This window comes from Gekko japonicus, unplaced genomic scaffold (assembly GCF_001447785.1).
Source record: "Gekko japonicus isolate JY-2015 unplaced genomic scaffold, Gekko_japonicus_V1.1 scaffold2216, whole genome shotgun sequence".
In the NCBI taxonomy this organism is placed as follows: domain Eukaryota; kingdom Metazoa; phylum Chordata; class Lepidosauria; order Squamata; family Gekkonidae; genus Gekko; species Gekko japonicus.
The window spans coordinates 210595-230441 of NW_015163154.1; the positions used below are offsets into that span (position 1 = coordinate 210595).

The window sequence follows — 19847 nt, forward strand, 5'->3', positions numbered from 1 at the left end:
CAGTGGAGCCCGGCACATGACCGGGGAGCAAGCGCGAAAATTCCTTTTGCTTTCCATTATACCGATCGGGGTTGGCGCAGGTGCACTATATCCCAGAGGTGTGATGCACAGAGACCACAAAGAAGATCCTTGGTACTCTTCAAGTATTTGAAGGGCTGTCACTTAGAGGAGGGCAGGGAGCTGCTCCTGTTGGCAGCAGAGGATAGGACTTGCAATAGTGGGTTTAAATTAAAGGCAGGAAGGTACCAGCTGGATCTTAGGAAAAACGTTTTTACAGTAAGCATTGTGCAACAGTGGAATCAGCTGCCTAAGGAGGTGGTGAGCTCCCCCTCACTGCCAGTCTTTAAGCAGCGGCTGGACAAACACTTGTCAGGGATGCTCTAGGCTAATCCTGCATTGAGCAGGGGATTGGACTAGATGGCCTGTATGGCCCCTTCCAACTCTGCGATTCTATGATTCTATGATTCCAAACTCAATCAACAGAACAGTGAGCAAATTTTATCTGCCACAGTCTCTTCTTCTTCTTCTTTTCTTTTTTACTAACCAAATACCAATCATTTGTATTTGGCTTTAGAAATGGTTTCCCAATCAAAGGTGTCAATGTCTATTTTATCTATTTTATCTAAAATGGGGTACCAGATATTTAGAGGATTAGAAAAGTCACTCTCATTTTGATTATTGGAATGATAAATTGAAAAATTGTCCAACATAAATAAATCCCATACTTTATACCACCACTGAGTTATATTTGGCACCTTAGTATCTTTCCAAAAGCTTGCAATTAGAATTTTAGCTGCTGTGGAAAGAATACTGATTAATTTTTTAACTTTTTCAGGAGGACCGTCAGAGGGCCACAATCCGAGGAGAAGAACAACCGGCGAAAAAGGTAAGTTGTAGTTCGTTATTTTGTGAATGCAGTCTATTACTTGAGTCCAAAAACTTTGGATAAATTTGCAGGACCATCAGTTGTGAAAGTAAGTTGCTTTAGATCCGCAGTGTTTCCAGCACTGCGGCGACATGGTGGGTATCATATGCGCTAGTTTAGTTGGTGTTAAGTACCATCTCAACATGGCCTTCATATTTGTCTCTATAATATATAAGGATTTTGACGATGAGTGCCACAGTCTCTTCTTCAACAAATTCAGGGGACTTTACAGAGGCATCTCCATATTTTAGTTTCACAACAACCCTGTGAGATAGGTGAAAGAGAAAGATACAGTCTGCTCTGGTCCAACATCACCCACTGTGCTTTGTAAGCTGAACAGGAATTTGAACCTGTGCCTTGCTGGTCCAGCACTCCAAGTCCATACCACACAGCTTAATCTCTTATTAACTAAAACCCAGATTTCATCCTCAGCAGATATATTACACACAGAGAGAGAGAATTTGAATATTGGATCCAACTGGCCATGAAATGCAAAAAGTGTACAGTGTGGAAGTTAGTTTCAGAGGGTAGCCATGTTGGTTTGCAGTAGAACAGCTAGATTCGAGTTCAGTAGTACCCAAGAGAACAACAAGATGTTCAGGGTATGACTTTTTGAGAGTCAAAGGGATCTAACGAAAGGAGCGTTGACTCTTGAAAGCTCAAACCCTGAAAATCTTTTTAGTCTCCAAGGTGTTACTGGAATCAAATCTAGTATGGAAGTTGTTGCCTTTAAATTATGGTTGATGAGAATCTCTAAAAATATATATCAAACATGTATTTTAATAGTGTGGGGGCACCAGTGGAAGCCATATGCATTGTACTTACATGGGCATCCTTTCCAGCAAGCTTACATAACTCCACGTTGTCCATGGAGGCAGGCCAAAATATCTGCAATGTATGTAGAAAAAGTATTTTAGACTTTAAACATTTTATGACACTAGATTGTATTCCTCTGGATCCCTTGCCTCCAAAACAGACTAAATCATGACCACTCCTCCACCCCCTTCTCCAGCTGTGTGAGCAGGAGGGAAGGAGTGCAGCAGACTCACAGCAGCCCTCCCTTCTTTCTGCAGCTCTTAGGAAACTTTGGGTATAACTGATGAAGAAAGAGCACAGCTCAACATACTTACATGCCCACCTCACACCCAATGCACCACTCATTTAATCTGGTATCCCCATTCTGAAGTCTTCCCCCCTCCCATTTAATGTTTAGGGGTCTATCTATCTAGTACAACTCATACAGCTATCACCTTAGGCAGAAATGAGAACCAACATCTAGACTGCAACTTACTTCTAAGCAAAGTCAAGACAGCATTGCCCAGTATTAGCTCAATTTGATCGAGTACATCTAATCCATTAGATCAATTAGAAATTTCTTAGTAAAGATCTTCTGATTTTTTACAAGGTTAAGTACTTATAAAGAAAACTTTGGGTAGAAGTTTCCATCTCAAAAGAGCATCCCTCTTCCACATAGGAGGGAATGTCTCTTGTCTATGAAGCACACAGGTCGGGTTTGGGGTCCACACTGTCAGATACAAGTTGCGTTGCCCAATTTGGATGAGGATGCCAGTGCTCAAGGGGGCTATCTGAAGCTTGCCAAGACATGATTTTGTTGGTTATCCCCCTTCCTCCAGCAGAACAGCCATGCGATATGAATAACAGACCCCATGCTGTTCTGGAGGTTGCCAACGTCCAGGTGGGGGGCTGGATATCTCCTGGAATTACAACTCCAGACAACATAAATCAGTTCCCCTGGGGAAAATGTCTGCTTTGGGGGATGGACTCTATGGCACTACACCCTGCTGAGGTCCTTCCCCTTCCCAAACCCCACCCTCCCCAGGCTCCACCCCCAAATCACCAGGTATTTTTTTCCAAAGTATTTTCCAGCTGTATGGCACACCTCCAGCATCAGGGGTTCCTGATAGGGCTATACTGCTTAAGTACTTAAATGGAACTACTCATTCAGTCCAATGGCCTTGAGCAGTGTCACACCAATAAAGTTAAAAATAATCCTCATAACCCAGCTCCAGATGCAGACTCATTTATTCATTCATATTAGTATATCTTATTATAGCTCAGGAAAAGAACTTTGCAACATACAAAGTAGATTTATGTTCAATACCTGCGAAGAGCACTCTCAGTTTCTCTGCATTAGGTATATTTTTCCTCCTTTGAAGAAGTGGCAAAATCCATAATTCTCTTATATTCAAGTAAAACACACATTTCAAAAGACAATGCTCTACTGTACCAATTCACTCCAATTGACACAAACATAACCTATAAAGAAGCTTCTTATAGCAACCATCCATTTACCTGAGAAGGTAACACTTTTAATCTAGCTAACATAAATGATCCTCTACATCTTGGAACAGTTTAATATTTTAAATATTCAGGAAAGGCCCTTTATATGACAGACCTAGATAAAGGGGGGAGCAAACTCTACATGCTCTTTCATAAGAGCTCAGAAATCCTCTAGAAGGGCCATACATCCTCTTTATTTTATGTTATTTTATTTCTTATTTGGAATAATAGATTAGAAAAAGAGACGGGAGCCGCAATACTCGCGGGGGGGGGAAGTATTCCCCACAGCTCCCAGCCTGCAGAAGCAGGAAACACGGCAGCAGGTGAGCCCAGCCTTCTCCCTCCCCCCTTCCTCCCCCCCAGTGGCGGCAGCGAGGCCGGCCTGCCAAGCTTTCTCCTACCCCCCCTCCCTCCCCAGCAGCAGGGATTTAAGTATCCCCCCTATAGTTTTTTTTTTACCATTTTTAGATTTTTCTGCACATCTGGGGATTGCCCCAAATGTGCAGGAAAATCTCCCTGCCCCCCAGGTGCTCCTGATGTGTGGGTTTAGATATCCACATGCGGGGGGTGCCTTGGCTATTAGATATATAGATAGTAGATTGCAATGTAACATAATGGATAGTAGAATGTAATGTAATTTGGAATGGTAAATTGGAATGTATTTCTCTAGTCTGGGGACAGGGAAGTTAACTCTACACAGCCAATCATCCCACTTTAAAGAAGATGCTGTAAAGTCTCCTCCATGCTTGAGAGGAGACATATGGAGTTTAATGGCAGGGCCTCAATTAATTACTCTCAGCATTCCACAATTAAGGATATATCTGCCCATAAATCTCTGATTTTGACATAGTTATTTCCTTCACTATGTTTTCCCCCAGAATTAAACCCAAACAAATGGTAACCATATAAACTAAGCTTGTTATTCCTGTTTGGTCCTTGAATTCGTTAAACATCTTCATTATCCTATATACTAATTCACTGCTCACCCTCTGCCTATATGTGTGGACTGATAATTTCCATTTTATTATATCTGAAGAAGTGTGTATGCACACAAAAGCTTATACCTTGAATAAAACTTTGTTGGTCTTAAAGGTGCCACTGGACTCAACTTTTGTTCTGCTGCATCAGACTAACACAGCTACCCACCTGATCCTTTCCAGAAGGTTATTCTTCAGATATTCAAAGGGTGTTTTTTTTTTTGGGGGGGGGGAATGAATGAATGAAAGAAGCATTTATTACGACAACAAGCCATAGAATGCCATGCTTAAATATAACATTCATAAAACTGAATTTAAGACAATAAAATAAAACTCTATAAATATACAGTCATGCATAATAAAACAAAGGAAAAATCAGCCAACAGCTGCCCATCTCCCCCTAATTTGAAAGGGAATACTCCTGGTGCTAAAGAACCAGGATACTTTTGTAAGGATTTTTTTAAAATTAAAGTTTGTAGGTGACCATTGCCTTCTTATTGAGGAAACTGCTATAGCTATCTATCAGCAGCTTAATTATATTTCAAGAAAATTTGACAAGGTTACCAGTTATTTCATGGGCCCTTACTAAGAACATTGCAGATTTATCTTCTCTCTCCCCTTCTGCTTATATGACAGGAACTGAGTGTACAAACAACCCAGATCACAACTGTAACTCTTTGGCTAAAGGGATGAGTAATGAGCAAACTTTTTTTTCTGGCGGTGAGTGAGAATGGCCTGAGAAAGCTCTTAGAAAGTTCAACGCACGGGCTACAGAGTAATCAAATCACTTTGTTATTTCCTATCAGCTGAATAAAGGAAGGTGGGTTAACCAAAGAATAACTCTCTGTTCACTGAATCAGCTGCTACAGACGGACATCAGCTCTCTTGACCTTGTAAAGTGTAGAAACACTACCACTTGTAAAGCTTGGAACTAGAGTTCTGCTGACCTTTGGTAGTACTACAATTCCTTACATGTTTTCCAAAATGAGTAAATTTCTTTCCTCTTCAGAAATTTTTCCAAAGTGGGTTTTCCTTGAGGAACCAGCATGGCAGCTGATAACTGTCAGCAGCAATAGGAGGGCAGATATGGTTTTCCTAAGCCTACAGCTGTAACAGGTGCAATCATCCTGCCATCCATAACTTACACTCTAAACAATAGAGTTGCTGACTCATCAATTTCCCCAGGCACAACAAACTCCCAAGCCAATTTAGTGAGACCATTTAACAAAGTTAACCCTTTGGGAGTCTTCTTTCAGGAGAAACAGATGAAGATCTCTTCAACTTTGGATAAAGACATCTTTGCAGAATTTATGATCTAGTGCTGGATCTCTGAACATCTTCCTTTGAAAGATGGGAGTGGATAGGGTTCAAACACTACCATCCTTTCCTGGCCCAAGGGGTTCTACAAATATCCTTGAAACAGCAATAAAACAGACCCTTCATAAAGAACTCATTGATTTGAACACCACCTTTCTTCAACCAAGTGTGCTCCCCCAAAGGGTAATGCCTATTACCCAAGGCAGGACTTCTATGGGCACCTTAGAATTTCCCTTGGCAGTTATGGAACCTTTGTTATTTACTAGCATGGAAGATGATATGGTTGAACCATCTACCCTTTAAACCTCTAAGTGATAATTGGCCATCCTCATTTATAGACAATTCGATGGCTTGTCCAGACCTCTTCAGGTTGGAATCCTTTCTATCTAATGCCATATGTTTAAGTAAGGACATAGTAGGTAACTCCTCCACTACAGAAAATTAAGTACTTGCAAATCTCTCAACAGAAAAGAAATTAACTCACAGACCCAGTCAATCTATTGAGTAAAGAATTTTTGCCAAACATGATGACTAATACCTTTTAATCCCCCCTTTGCCAGAAGTTATATTATCTAATGTTCTTGTGTCCAATAGAGCAGTTAATAGGAGTGATTTTTTAGGATGAAAAAATGAATCCAGTGCTAATTTCAGAAAGCTGTCAAATATAAACTGAACATGGCTGGCTAGAAATGGAGCAATTTTGATCCTGTATTTTTCCCCATTTTGAATAACTATGACTGTATTATGGTACAAGAATCCCAGCTTTCTAACTCGTGTGACTTAAGTGGATGTCACTCTTTACATCTTCCCACCAAAAAAAATAAAGGGGTGACCACAAGGAGGATTAATTTACTTTGTATCCAACAAAACTGGTAAACAGTTTATCCTGCCTACTGCTTTTTTAATCTGGCAATAGAAGAAGAAGAGAGCAAGAGATTGGATTTATACCCCACCCTTCACTACCCAAAGGAGTCTCAGAGCAGCTTACAATCTCCTTTCCCTTCCCCTCCCCTCAACAGACCCCCTGTGAGGTAGGTGGGGCTGAGAGAGTTCCTTTGAGAACTGCTCCTGAGAGAACAGCTCTGAAAGAACTTGTAACTGACCCAAAGTCACACCAGCAGCTACATGTGGAGGAGTGTGGAATCAAACCTGGTTCTCCCAGATTAGAGTCCGCATTCCTAACCACTACACCAAACTGGCAGTCAAGGGTGAGTCGTTTTTTTTTTTTTTTGCTGTTTGTTTCCAATGCACTTAAACGAGGAATCGATGAATCGCATCTCTGCACTGAGGGCTCCCTATGAAGTCTGTAATGATGCGCATACTGAGAAGGGGGGGGGAAACAGCAGCACGGAGTCGGGATTGGCCTGATCAGACCATCCCGATGCCATGAGAGCATGCTGGAGCAATCAGACAGGGGAAAGTCTGTCTGTGGCCCGTAGAAACCCATTTGCTATTGGACTTTCCCTGGTGTCTTTTTACTCCACTTCTGCAGTGGAGCAAAATGGGTTGCCGGGTTGCCGATGGGTGCGGGGTGCTTCCCAGATGTTTGTGTCTGATCGCACCCTTTAAATCCACCCAGCATTCATGCCTATGGCGCGGCTAATTGTGTGTGCAATCACACCCTATGATGTCAAGCCAGGAACTTGGCAGTCCAAAGACAGGGGTATTAATAATGCAGGGGACAGATGGATAATTTTGACATCTAAATTATCGCTATCAATAATTAATGGGAATTGTACTGTCGACCCCTTTGGAGATTTTTTTGTTTCATTACAGGGAGCAAATGTGATTGACTACTCACTAATTGATAATTCTTATTTTTCAAAAGTACTTGAGTTTAAGGTGTGTGATCATGGAGTAAACTACGATCAACCTATTTCCATGAAGATAAATACTGGAACTGAATTGGACCAGGACATTGATCAGACCAAGCTAAAGATATGTCCACCTAGGCGAATATGGAATGGGAGTTCAGCAGAGGCTGCTGTATAAATATTTCATTCCATAGAAGCCCTCCATTTAAAATAAAGAATTGTCAGAGTTCAAGACTGTCAGTTGGCATTGTCAAACATGACTACACTTATTCATCCATTTAATTCAGGGTTTTGTTTTGTTTTTTAGCAGCTTAGAGGCTAGAAAATCTAGTATCTCTCATAGTTGTAATAAGAGCTGGATTGATTCCAACTAAAGGAAGGCCAAAAATTGGGTTGAATATAGGCTCTTCAGACAGAAAAAATCAAGATACCTACTTATACAGCCCAAAACAGAGTAGGAAAAGGGGACAAGTCATGAGATCTCTTTGGGAAAACATAATAATGGATGCAAAGGAAAAAATCTTATACTTCTCTGTGGCATTTAATTATTCCAATATTGAAACCAAGAATGGAAGTTACAGCCCCTATATCAACACCTACTTGGGGAACACATTTCAGGAATCTATACAAGAAACCTGAAAAGGAATCAGACATGGCCTTTGAAATTAATCTTCAGCAGCTTCCACACTGGAAACCTGTAGCCCATCAAGAAGTAGTCAAATGGCCCTGACCTGGATAGCTCAGGCAAGCCCAATCTTGTCAGATCTCAGAAGCTAAGCAGGGCCAACCCTGGCAAGTAATTGGAAGGGAGACCGCCAAAGAATACCAGGGCTTAGGATGCAGAGGCAGGCTATCAAGCCACCTGTCTGAAAAATGTCTAAGCCCCCAGTAGGGGTCACCAGAAGTTGCCATGACCTCCAGGCATGCAAGCACACACACACACTCACAAATACCTACACACAAAAAAGAAGCAGTAGTAAGAACATAAGAACATAAGAGACGCCAATGTTGGATCAGGCCAAAGGCCCATCCAGTCCAACACTCTGTGTCACACAGTGGCCAGAAATACCAGTGCCATCAGGAGGTCCACCAGTGGGGCCAGGACATTAGAAGCCCTCCCACTGTTGACCCCCCCCAAGCACCAAGAAGACAGAGCATCACTTGCCCCAGAGCCCCTAGCTATACCTTGTGGCTAATAGCCACTGATGGACCTCTGCTCCATATGCTTATCTAATTCCCTTTTGAAGCCGTCCATGCTTGTAGCCGCCACCACTTCCTGTGGCAGTGAATTCCATGTGTTAATCACTCTTTGGGTGAAGAAGTACTTCCTTTTATCCGTTCTAACCCGACCGCTCTGCAGTTTCATGGAGTGCCCACGAGTTCTTGTATTGTGAGAAAGGGAGAAAAGTACCTCTTTCTTTACCTGCTCTTTCCCATGCATAATCTTATAAACCTCAATCATGTCACCCCTCAGTCGTCGTTTCTCCAAGCTAAAGAGCCCTAAGCGCTTTAACCTTTCCTCATAGGGAAAGTGTTCCAACCCTTTTATCATTCGAGTTGCCCTTTTCTGCACTTTTTCCAAAGCTATAATATCCTTTTTAAGGTGTGGTGACCAGAACTGCACACAGTATTCCAAATGAGGTCTCACCATTGATTTATATAGGGGCATTATGATATTGGCTGATCTGTTTTCAATACCCTTCCTAATAATCCCCAGCATAGCATTGGCCTTCTTTATTGCAGTCACACACTGTCTCGACATTTTCAGTGAGTTATCCACTACAACTCCAAGATCTCTCTCTTGCTCAGTCTCTGCCAGTTCAGACCCCATCAATGTGTATTTATATTTAGGATTTTTGGCTCCAATGTGCATCACCTTGCACTTGGCCACATTGAACCCCATTTGCCATGTTGACGCCCACTCGCCCATCCTTGACAGATCCCCTTGGAGTGCCTCACAATCCTCACTGGTTTTCACCACCCTGAACAACTTTGTATCATCCGCAAATTTAGCCACTTCACTGCTTACTCCCATCTCCAAATCATTAATGAACAAGTTAAAAAGCAGTGGACCAAGTACTGATCCCTGCGGTACCCCACTGCTTACCACCCTCCACTGAGAAAATTGCCCACCTACACTCACTCTCTGTTTTCTATGAACTAGCCAGTTTTTGATCCATAAAAGGACTTGTCCTTCTATCCCATGATTTTTGAGCTTACTTAGGAGCCTTTGATGAGGAACTTTATCAAAAGCTTTCTGGAAGTCAAGGTAAATAATATCTATTGGATCCCCCTTGTCCACATGTTTGTTCACCCCCTCAAAGAACACTAACAGGTTAGTGAGACAAGATCTTCCCTTACAGAAACCGTGCTGAGTCTGCCTCAATAGGTTTTGTTCATCTATGTGCCTACTAATTCTTTCCTTAATAATGGTTTCCACCAATTTACCCGGTATCGACGTCAGACTGACTGGCCTGTAATTTCCCGGATCTCCTCTGGAACCCTTTTTAAAGATGGGAGTGACATTAGCTACCTTCCAATCCTCAGGAATGGAGGCAGATTTTAAGGAAAGATTACATATCTTTGTCAGGAGATCTACAAGTTCACATTTGAGTTCTTTCAGAACTCTCGGATGTATGCCATCTGGGCCTGGTGATTTTTCAGTTTTTAAGTTGTCTATCAGTTTTAGGACCTCCTCTCTCATCACCTCAATCTGACTCAGGTCTTCCAACACCCCTCCTGAAATCAGTGGTTCTGGAGTGGGCAAGCACTTCTCATCTTCCACAGTGAAGACGGAGGCAAAAAATGCATTTAGCTTCTCAGCCATTTCCCTATCATCCTTCAATACTCCTTTTACCCCTTGGTCGTCCAAGGGCCCCACTGCCTCCCTGGCTGGTTTCCTGTTTCTAATGTATTTGAAGAAAGTTTTATTGTTGGTTTTTACGTTTTTTGCTATATGCTCCTCATATTCCCTTTTTGCCTGCCTGACCTCAGACTTGCATTTTATTTGCCATAGCCTGTGTTCCGTTTTATCAGCCTCACTGTGACTAGCTTTCCACTGCTTAAAGGAATTCTTTTTACTTTTTACAGCCTCCATTACTCTGTTTGTTAACCATGCAGGCTTTTTCCTATACCTGTTTGTGCCTTTCCTAACCTGCGGAATATATATTTTTTGAGCTTCTAGGATCGTAGTTTTAAATAGATCCCAAGCTTCCCCAATTGTTTTGACCCTTTCTACTTTTCCTTTCAGTTTCCTCCCCACGTGTCCCCTCATATCAGAGAAATTACCCCTTTTAAAGTTAAAAATGGTTGTGTGAGTCTTTTTGGCCAATTCTCTATTTGTACAAATGATGAACTCAACAACATTATGATCACTGTTTCCAAGCGGTGCAATCACTTTTACATCTCTCACCAGGTCTTGAGTGTTACTTAGGACCAAATCAAGGATCGCCTCTCCCCTGGTAGGTTCCGTGACCATCTGCTCCATAGCACAGTCATTTAGAGTGTCTAGAAACTCAATCTCTTTTTCCCGACTAGAACACATATTGACCCAATCAATGTGTGGGTAGTTAAAATCACCTATTATTACACAGTGTTTTTGTCTAGTTGCTATCTTTAAGGCATTCATCATTTTATAATCCTCCTCTATCTTTTGATCTGGTGGGCGATAACAAACTCCCAGTGTTAAGTTTCCTTTTGGCCCCCCTATTTCAACCCATAGAACTTCCAGAAGCGAATCCAATTCACTTAGCCTCTCAATCTTTCTAGACTTTATACCCTCTCTGACATACAGAGCTACCCCACCTCCAACCCTTCCCCCCCTATCCTTCCGATATAATATATAACCGGGAATCACTGTGTCCCACTGATTTTCCTCATCCCACCAAGTTTCAGAAATACCCACAATGTCTATTTTTCCCTCCGACACCAAGCACTCCAACTCCCCGATTTTACCTCGGACACTTCTAGCATTTGTATAGAAACAGCTGTAATTTCCCTTACAAGTTAAGCCTGCATCCTTCCTCTTGCTATCTCGAGTCGTTGTCCGGCAGTCCATGTCACCAGCCATGGCCTCTGTGGACAATTTCAATCCACCTCCCTGTAGAAAAGCAACCGGTACCCCCTCACCTCTCTCAGATGAGCCAACCCGAACCAGAGACTTTTCATCTCCTGTCGGCTTTCCCCCAATATTCAGTTTAAAAGCTGCTCTGCCACCTTTTTGATTTTAAGTGCCAGCAGCCTGGTTCCTTCTCGGGACAAGTGGAGACCGTCTCGCCTGTACAGCTCCCTCTTGTTCCAAAAAGTATCCCAGTGCCTAACAAACCTGAACCCTTCCCCCCTACACCATCGTCTCATCCACGCATTGAGACTCCTGATCTCTGCCTGTCTCTCCGGCCCTGCGCGTGGAACAGGTAACACTTCTGAGAAGGCTACCTTGGAGGTCCTGGACCTAAGTTTCCTGCCCAGCAGCCTAAATTTCTCCTCCAGGACCTCACGACTGCATTTCCCCACATCGTTGGTGCCGACATGCACCACGACCACTGGCTCCTCCCCAGCACTATCTACCAGCCTATCTAAAACACGCGTAATGTCCGCTACCTTCGCACCAGGCAGGCAAGTCACCATACGGTCAGTACGCGGGTTCGCCACCCAGCTGTCTACCTGCCTAAGGATCGAATCACCCACTACCAAGAGCCCCCCTCCCACCCTGCTCAGGGATGGTTCCTTGGTGCAAAAGGAGAGCCGCTCACCAGCTGGGGAAGAGGTCCCTTCTGAGGGCACATTCCCCTTATCCTCAGCATGGTGCCCTGTTTCCCCTAGACCCTCATGCTCCCTGACAGCAGCGGGGCTGCCAGATCCAGAGTGGGACGAAGCTAACAAGTCCCCGAGAGTCTTTTCTGTGTGCCTAGCTGACTGTCTCTGCTTCTCCAGGTCAGCCACCTTGGCCTCAAGGGAGCACACACGTTCCCTGAGAACCAGGAGCTCCTTGCACCGAGGACACACCCAAGACTTCTGCCCAGTGGGCAGATAGTCATACATGTGACACTCCGTGCAAAACACTGGATAGCCCCCAACCCCCTGCTGGCATTCTGGCTTCATAATTCTTTTAAAATAAATAAATATAATCCCCCTTTTAAACCCTTGGTATTTATGTGGGTTTTGTTATCAAGTCAAATTATTTTACGGGAAAGACAAAGAGCCTAGGGCCTTGTCTTTCTGGCTCTTTTTGGGCTTCTTACAGCGCCCCTAGTCTAAGAGTCCCTAGGCTAAGAGCCACAGGCAAAGAGCCCTTTAGCTCACCCTTCGGCTCGTGCCAGAGGCTCGTGCCTCTGCCAAGGTGCTTCCTTAAATAGAGGCCTCCCCCACCGTTTAATCTATTTTTGAATGATTTTGTGCATAATTTATGGGATATTCTTATCCATGCACCTTGTCTGGAAGGCTGTTCAGTTCCTGCCTTATTAGACGTGGCTGACCCAGTACTGCTTTCCAGATCTGTAGAGATCTATAAAAGATTTTTATAGCCTACTGCTGAAACAAACTTTTAGAGATCAATTATGACAAATGTAAAAACATGATTTTGCCAAATCTAAAAAAAAAATCCAATCAAAAGGCGGATAATTGGCACACACTCCATACAAGCAGTCAATTAATTTAGATATCTGGGGATTGTCTTCAGGTCAGATCTATCCAGATTTAAGCATATTCAGTATATTAAAGATAAAATTGAACTGCCATTGTTAGCACTTAAGGATTTTTTTTTTAAATCCAAGGCAGTTTATACCAGCATTGTTGGCAGCCTATATGTTTTACCTTGCATGCTATATGGCACTCAAATATGTTTCTCAGGTCCAGATGCATTACTTGACAAACTTCATATTTCTTTTTTGCATATAATTTTTGCCTTACCTCCATGTATAGTATTTTCAGACATGCACATGGAACTGGGTCTTCCAAAAATTTCTACTTTAATTTGGAAAGCCACAATAAATTTTAGATATAGGTTACTTAATGCTGAGAGCCTTCCAGCGCTTACTCGATAGGCAGCTCAAGAGTACTGTTGGTCTTGGTTGAATAAAACCATAGATTTTAAAATTGCACAACTGGCTCCTATGAGATCTTAAACCTCTCTGGTACAGAAGGAAAGAGTACTAATTATTAAGAAACTTTTAAAACATTACTTGAACCTATTACTTCATGATGCCAGACGGAAATGTTCCTTACTCCACCTGAGAATCAAACACTTAGCCGAATTTGAATTCTCATCCTATCTTTATATGCTGACGATACCTAAATTAAGATGGTTAATATATGCTTGCATGCTGTACTGTGCTACCTATAGCTCAGGAGACGGGGTGTTTTGCTGGGATTTTGTCAGACAATTTTTTTTTTGTGATTGCTCCTTGTCAATGGTTGATGTTTTCTTTTATTGCCCCATCACATTATTGCCAGGGAGAAATTTCTTGTGAAATGGTTGTTAAAATATCTAGCCTCTTCTTCTTCTTTTTTTAACAGCCCCAAAAGGGCTGAATTTTTTATTGCACTTTCTAAAAAACTACAAGAAATCAAGGGAGGGGAATCTATAAACTATGGGAGAAACTAAAGAAAACCACTAAAAACTCAAAAGATGAAGGTCATACATGCTTACAGAATTAGCTTTTTAAACAGTTAATATTTGTTAACGTTGAAGGTGAACAATCAAGGTGTCGCTTCTATGATCAATCCCAGCAAATCTGACTATATACAGAGACATACAAGAGCATAAATGAAATTCGCTAGTGCAAACATCAGGAAACATCAGCATCTCTTTTTTCTTTAAACCTTTTTGTTCCCCACTTAATGGCCTCCCCCCATCTTAAAATTGAGTCTTCTTCAGTGAATGTAATTGCTGTCTCATCTTCTCTTCCTTTGTTGCAGTCTTCTCTTTATCTTCTTCTCCTGTTCGTCCTTATTGTTTCAGCAATAGCTGACCAGCTTTGGACAGAGTCAAATCTTTCCTTTTTGTTCATATCTTCAATTGTAAAGGTAGTTATATTGCTTTAAGTTGTATAGTCTAATTGTCTCCTGGAGAATCTGGCTACCGTCTCACCGAGCAGATTATCTTCTTTATATACTCTGGATATGTCCATAGTTCATATCCATTCACTTTATAGACGCTTTTAATCTGCAACCGGTTCTGAAGCAACATTAAGCCTGTTTTAGATTCTCCCATGCAGTCTTAATATCATGGAACTCCGTTAGTCTTCAGATTGGTAGCCTTTTCCATTTGAAGCCATGTAGTTGATTCTCTGGTGTTGACTCTATCCTTTTACAAATGCCTTTTTTTTTTTTTGCACCAGCAGGGATCGCCATATCAGTTCACAGTTAGGAAGAGTCTATGGTTATCAGGTCACCTGACCTGACCGGCAGGACTCACACTTCCTGAAGAAGAGTTAAATTTAATTTACATCTCCTTCTCCGCTTTCCGTTGCCATTTTTAAGGATGTTTATTTTATAAAAGCTGCAAAAGTCCCGAGTGCCTGCTTAGTTACTTAAATGCTTCTTGTAAGCTCTGAACTATAGTCCATTGTTGCTTTTAGCTCCACCCCCCCCCCGCAAATGCTTTGGATTTCACTTCTTTGTCTAGGGGGAGAGTTCCCTCCTCCCCCTTATTTTGGGGGACTTCAAGCCATTACTCTAGTGTTTTCTTTTCAACTCAACTCACACTTCATACGTAGATCAAAAGGATCTTGCCAACAGGTATGCTTGCCGCCCGACCTCCAATCGCTTGTCCCGGTGTGCGTAGCTGTGTCCATTTCTGGAACACAGCAAAGAGACCGTCGGGGCATGGGGCGCCTCAATCCACTGGCAGCAAGCCGGGGGAGAGGTGACCCTCAGCACCTCATGGCTAGGGACCCATTGCAAGGGGCCCTGGGGGGCGCATACAATCGCACCCCCTCTCTAGCCGCTGGTTCATGAATCACATCCCTTGGAGCTCCCAGGGGACGTGGCTGCCATTAGCTCACCAAAAAACGGAAGTCAAAATATCTAGCCACTTCTGATACCCATAAATTAAGATTGTTTCTGAGTGGCTTTTGTAAAGCCTGTACAGTTCATGTGGCTAAATTCTTCTTTGCTGTTGTTTTTAATTCTTAAATGTTGTCTTGGTGTATGGCTTATGGGCTGTTAAACCTAAATAAAGTGAAAGTGATAGAACAAATTATAAGGAGGACTTTGTCACTTTCAACAAAGTAGCTTTCAGAATCATTACTTTATTACTAAGATAGAATGTGCCCTGTGTAACAGAATTCAGGAGAAGACATATATGATGAGGATTCCTTTAAGGAGGAATAACACTCCACTGTGATTGTTATAATAAATGCCTGTCTCACTTAGGACGAATGGAAGAGAGAGGATCACGGAAATGAAACGCTATAAATAGAACAAAAGTCACCGTAATAAATTTACTAATATACTTTCTGATACTGTATCAATCTTCCTTGCTTAATTTAATCATGATTAATACTCACAGTCATAATCATATAAATGTCATAATTACATACAAATAATCACATACAAATGTTCAAATATGAACATCAAACCAGTCCTTCAAATGATACTCCAACGTAGGGACACTGCATAAATCCTTGAAAGAATCCTCAAAAAAAATCTAAAAACTGTAAATTGTAGCTATGCATTGTTCCCCTAGGAAGACTCCCAGGACTTCACCACTTTTCCAATATGTATATATAGTAATCCACTTCCAATTCCAATTAGCAATCCAAAGGGAATCCACCATGTGTGCACACTTAGCAACAGCTGTACAGCACTTCTGTTTACTAAAGGTCCCAGTGACAAACATTCATTTCACACCCACACACACCCACACCCTGGGTTCTTTATGGTTGGGACATCAAAGCGAGCATATCTTTTCTGCAATCAATGGCCCCAGTCACACGGGGGAAATTGACGCGGTCAAAGTGCGACTTTTTAGAGTCGCACCAAAAGAGACACACGGCGGCGGGATCAGACAGATCCCCTGAGCCGCCGTGCAGTTGCTCCCCAGCACAATCAGATGTTGGGGGGGAAGTCACGGAAGGGAGAGCGAGGCAGCTGGCTGCGCATGTGTGCACATGCGCAGTTCGCCCGGGAGCCTCGAATGCTTCTGAAGACAGGCGTTTTAGGTAGGTGCTACTTTTTCCTAGGTTTTTTTTAAATGCGCGTTTTTGGCCTGAAGTGACGGATCGGGGACCGGTGCGCGTCGCTTCCCAGATGTTGCAGTGTGATCGTGCCCGTTTGCTGTGCCCCCGATCCGTCTCTCTTCCGGGCCAAAACCTCCCGTGTGACCAGGGCCGATATTCATTGTTTTTCATTCAAGGCTGAAATCTCCAATATGTTATCTTAACTAGTGGGCATCTGCTCCCATTCATTGCATTGGATTTTTGTTTTATTTTGCCATCACAGAATAACATGCCTACCCCTTTGTAATCTGCATGATACACTCAGCAAAGAGAGTTCTGTTTACATCTGCTACATTTGTTCAGTCGCAAAAGTTAGCACATGTATTTGGCATGTTGAGTTCGTAGGTCGCTACTTCAGCAAACCACCTCAGGCATTCTGTCATGATTTGACATGATCTTTTTAGCCCATGGCATTTTGAATGTCTGCATTATGTTCACAGCACTCTTGATATCATTTTATTCCTGTTCTTGTTCAATTTTGTTACATGGAACCCTTTTCTTTTGCTTTGCAATATAGCTGGCTTTTATCATTGTATGTATAAACAACATTTCTGGATTGTTCATTGTTTTGGGAAAGCACAAGGAATGCAGCCATAAAAGGGAAGTGAAAGGTCTTTCCATTGGGAATAATACATTTACACAGCACTCTAATAACACACAATTTCCTGTCTCCAAATGCAGGTTTCAAAACCAAGATGCTCCAAAGAGCAATACCGTATGATCTGTCATCACTGTATGTGCAAGTGGGAGACCAAAACAGCTTGTGTCAAAAAGGTTCTTGGGAATTTTATCTGTTTATCATTTTGGCCAGATGTAGTTGAGGCTCCTAGCACTCACAGTGCCTGAATGTTGGCAGTCTGCCAATGTTTTGCTGCTCCTTGATAGCAAATCCATTACAGCAGTCATTGATGGATCTCCCAAGTAATTCCACAGTGATAATTGGAATAGCTTGTTATCCTGTTTATTCTCCTGTCTGAGCAGTGTGGAATCAAAAACTGCTATATGAATAAGCAACAAGCCATATCTCAAGAGAAATATTCCAAATGTACTTAACTCCCCCCACCCAAGATTCTTAAAGAATTATTTTACCTTCTGTAGTCTATCATTATGGTTATGCCAATTAACTTGGGAGAGTAATTTTGTGGGTAAACTGGAAACAACATTAACCACATTATGGGTAGATTTCAAACCACCCCTGACACAAACCCATCTATCTTTATTTTATATTTTGATAGTGTTCAGCATATCAGTAGCACATCATTAGCTTCTCTGGTTTATTCACTGAGTTGGTCAACCCTTCCCATAGCAGCTGTTCAAGTTGACTAATCACCGCTGCACAAATACTTATTTCCACTACATTTCTAATGATCACCATAATTCAGCTTTATTTGAAAGGGTTTAAACCAGAGGTGTCAAACTCATTTGTTACGAGGGCCGGATCTGACATAAATGTCACTTTTTTGGGCCAGGCCATATGTGCCATAAAATGTAACACAAGGTACCAGAGATATAAACTTTATAAAGATGATTTCAGATGCCGAATGCCAATAACAGGAATGATTGGATGAGGTATGATATGCAGACGGGTGGAGATATCAGCATTGGTAATGAGACAGGAAACCTAGGTCTCAGTTTGGTACAGGAGGATTCAGCCCAGGAGGATGCAAGGAATAAATGGAAATAAGTCTGAAGAAGTGAGCAGTGACTCACAAAAGCACATGCCCTACCACAATTTTGTTAAGCTTTAAAGGTGCTACTGGACTGTTTCTACTATTGGAAACCACAACATTTGAAAGCCAGCAGGGAAACATTTTAACCTTCCAGGAATCCAAGGTATTCAGTTGCTGACCTAAGAGTAGCGGTTCTCTGACAAAGGAATTTCAACAGGAGGTTAGAAAGAGAGTGCTGAATTATTGCAACTGATCACAAAGCTCAAGACAATGCAAACTACTAGACTGAATTGAGACTTAGGTTTCTTCTCTCATTACCAATGCCTACTATTGTCATTTGGCATCTGAAATCACTTTACTCTCTAAGATATAAGGGCAGATGGACTCACATTCCAGCTGTATATGAAGAGGTGAGCAGTGATTCATGAAAGCTCATGCCATGCCACAAATTTTGTTAGTCATTAAGGTGCTGGTGTACTCTTACTCCCTTTCACTAATAAGGAATGCAAGCTGTGCTGTTAGGTTTCCCTCCCCCCTGTTAGAAAGGCAAAGGGGGATCTCTCCAAGTGCCATGGGATTCCCTCATCCCTCCCCACCCCTCCCCCCATCTGAAGAAGAAGTGTGCTTGCCCACAAAAGCTTATACCTGGAATAAAATGTTTTTGGTCTTAAACACAGGACTCTCTCTCTCATGCTGGAATAAAACTTTTTGTTCTTAAACACAGGAGACTTTCTCTCATGCCTGAAATAAATTGTTTTTGATCCTAAACACAGGAGACTCTGTCTCTCATACCTGGAATAAAATGTTTTTGGTCTTAAACACAGGACTCTCTCTCTCATGCTGGAATAAAACTTTTTGTTCTTAAACACAGGAGACTTTCTCTCATGCCTGAAATAAATTGTTTTTGATCCTAAACACAGGAGACTCTGTCTCTCATACCTGGAATAAAATGTTGCTGGTCTTCTTAAAAGTCCCATGATACGTCATTTGCCCCCTCTCTCTGGCTTTTTCCCTCCCCTCCTCCCCAGAGGAGGGGGAGGAGCTCTTAGCCAATTGAGGGAAGGCTTTCTTTCTCTCTTCTAAAGTGTGGACTTTATGGCATTATACCCTGATAAAGTCCCTCCCCTTCCCAAACCCCGTTATTCCCAGGGTCCACCCCCAAAATCTCCAGGTATTTCCAGGGCCGATGCGAGGGGTTTTTTGCACACTAGGTGAGGCTACCTTCCCCCCCCCCCCCATATGCATCCACCAGCACCTGGTTTTTTTGCACACTCCAAAGCAGCCATTTGCTCTAGAGGAACTGATCTCAATCACATGGAGGTCAATTGTAATAGTGGGAGATCTCCAGGTGCTACCTGAATGTCAGCCTTGGTTTAAAGGTGACTTTTTTTGCCAGTGAGAAACACTTCCAGTACTGGAGGTTAAGAGGAGACAGCAGGACCCAATGATGACTTATTTATAATATTTATATCCTGCCTTTGGGCCCAAGTTGGCCTCCAAAAATATATATTAAGATATGAAACAGTTAAAAACCAATAACAATAGACACCATAGATATAACCCCACAGTCCAGGGCTATCCACGAGGCAAGAGAATAAGCCTTACCAACAGAACCCGGAGGTGAC

General features: G+C 42.3%; 1 protein-coding gene across 1 annotated transcript in view; it reads right to left on the reverse strand.

Annotated features, from left to right (window-relative positions):
* The window catches only part of SEMA3D (semaphorin 3D), a 170209-nt gene that overhangs the window by 138228 nt on the left and 12134 nt on the right, over positions 1-19847 (reverse strand). Inside the window, exon 3 of the mRNA XM_015407058.1 lies at positions 1751-1813. Coding sequence (XP_015262544.1) covers positions 1751-1813 — 63 coding nt within the window. The remainder of the gene's footprint in view (positions 1-1750; positions 1814-19847) is intronic.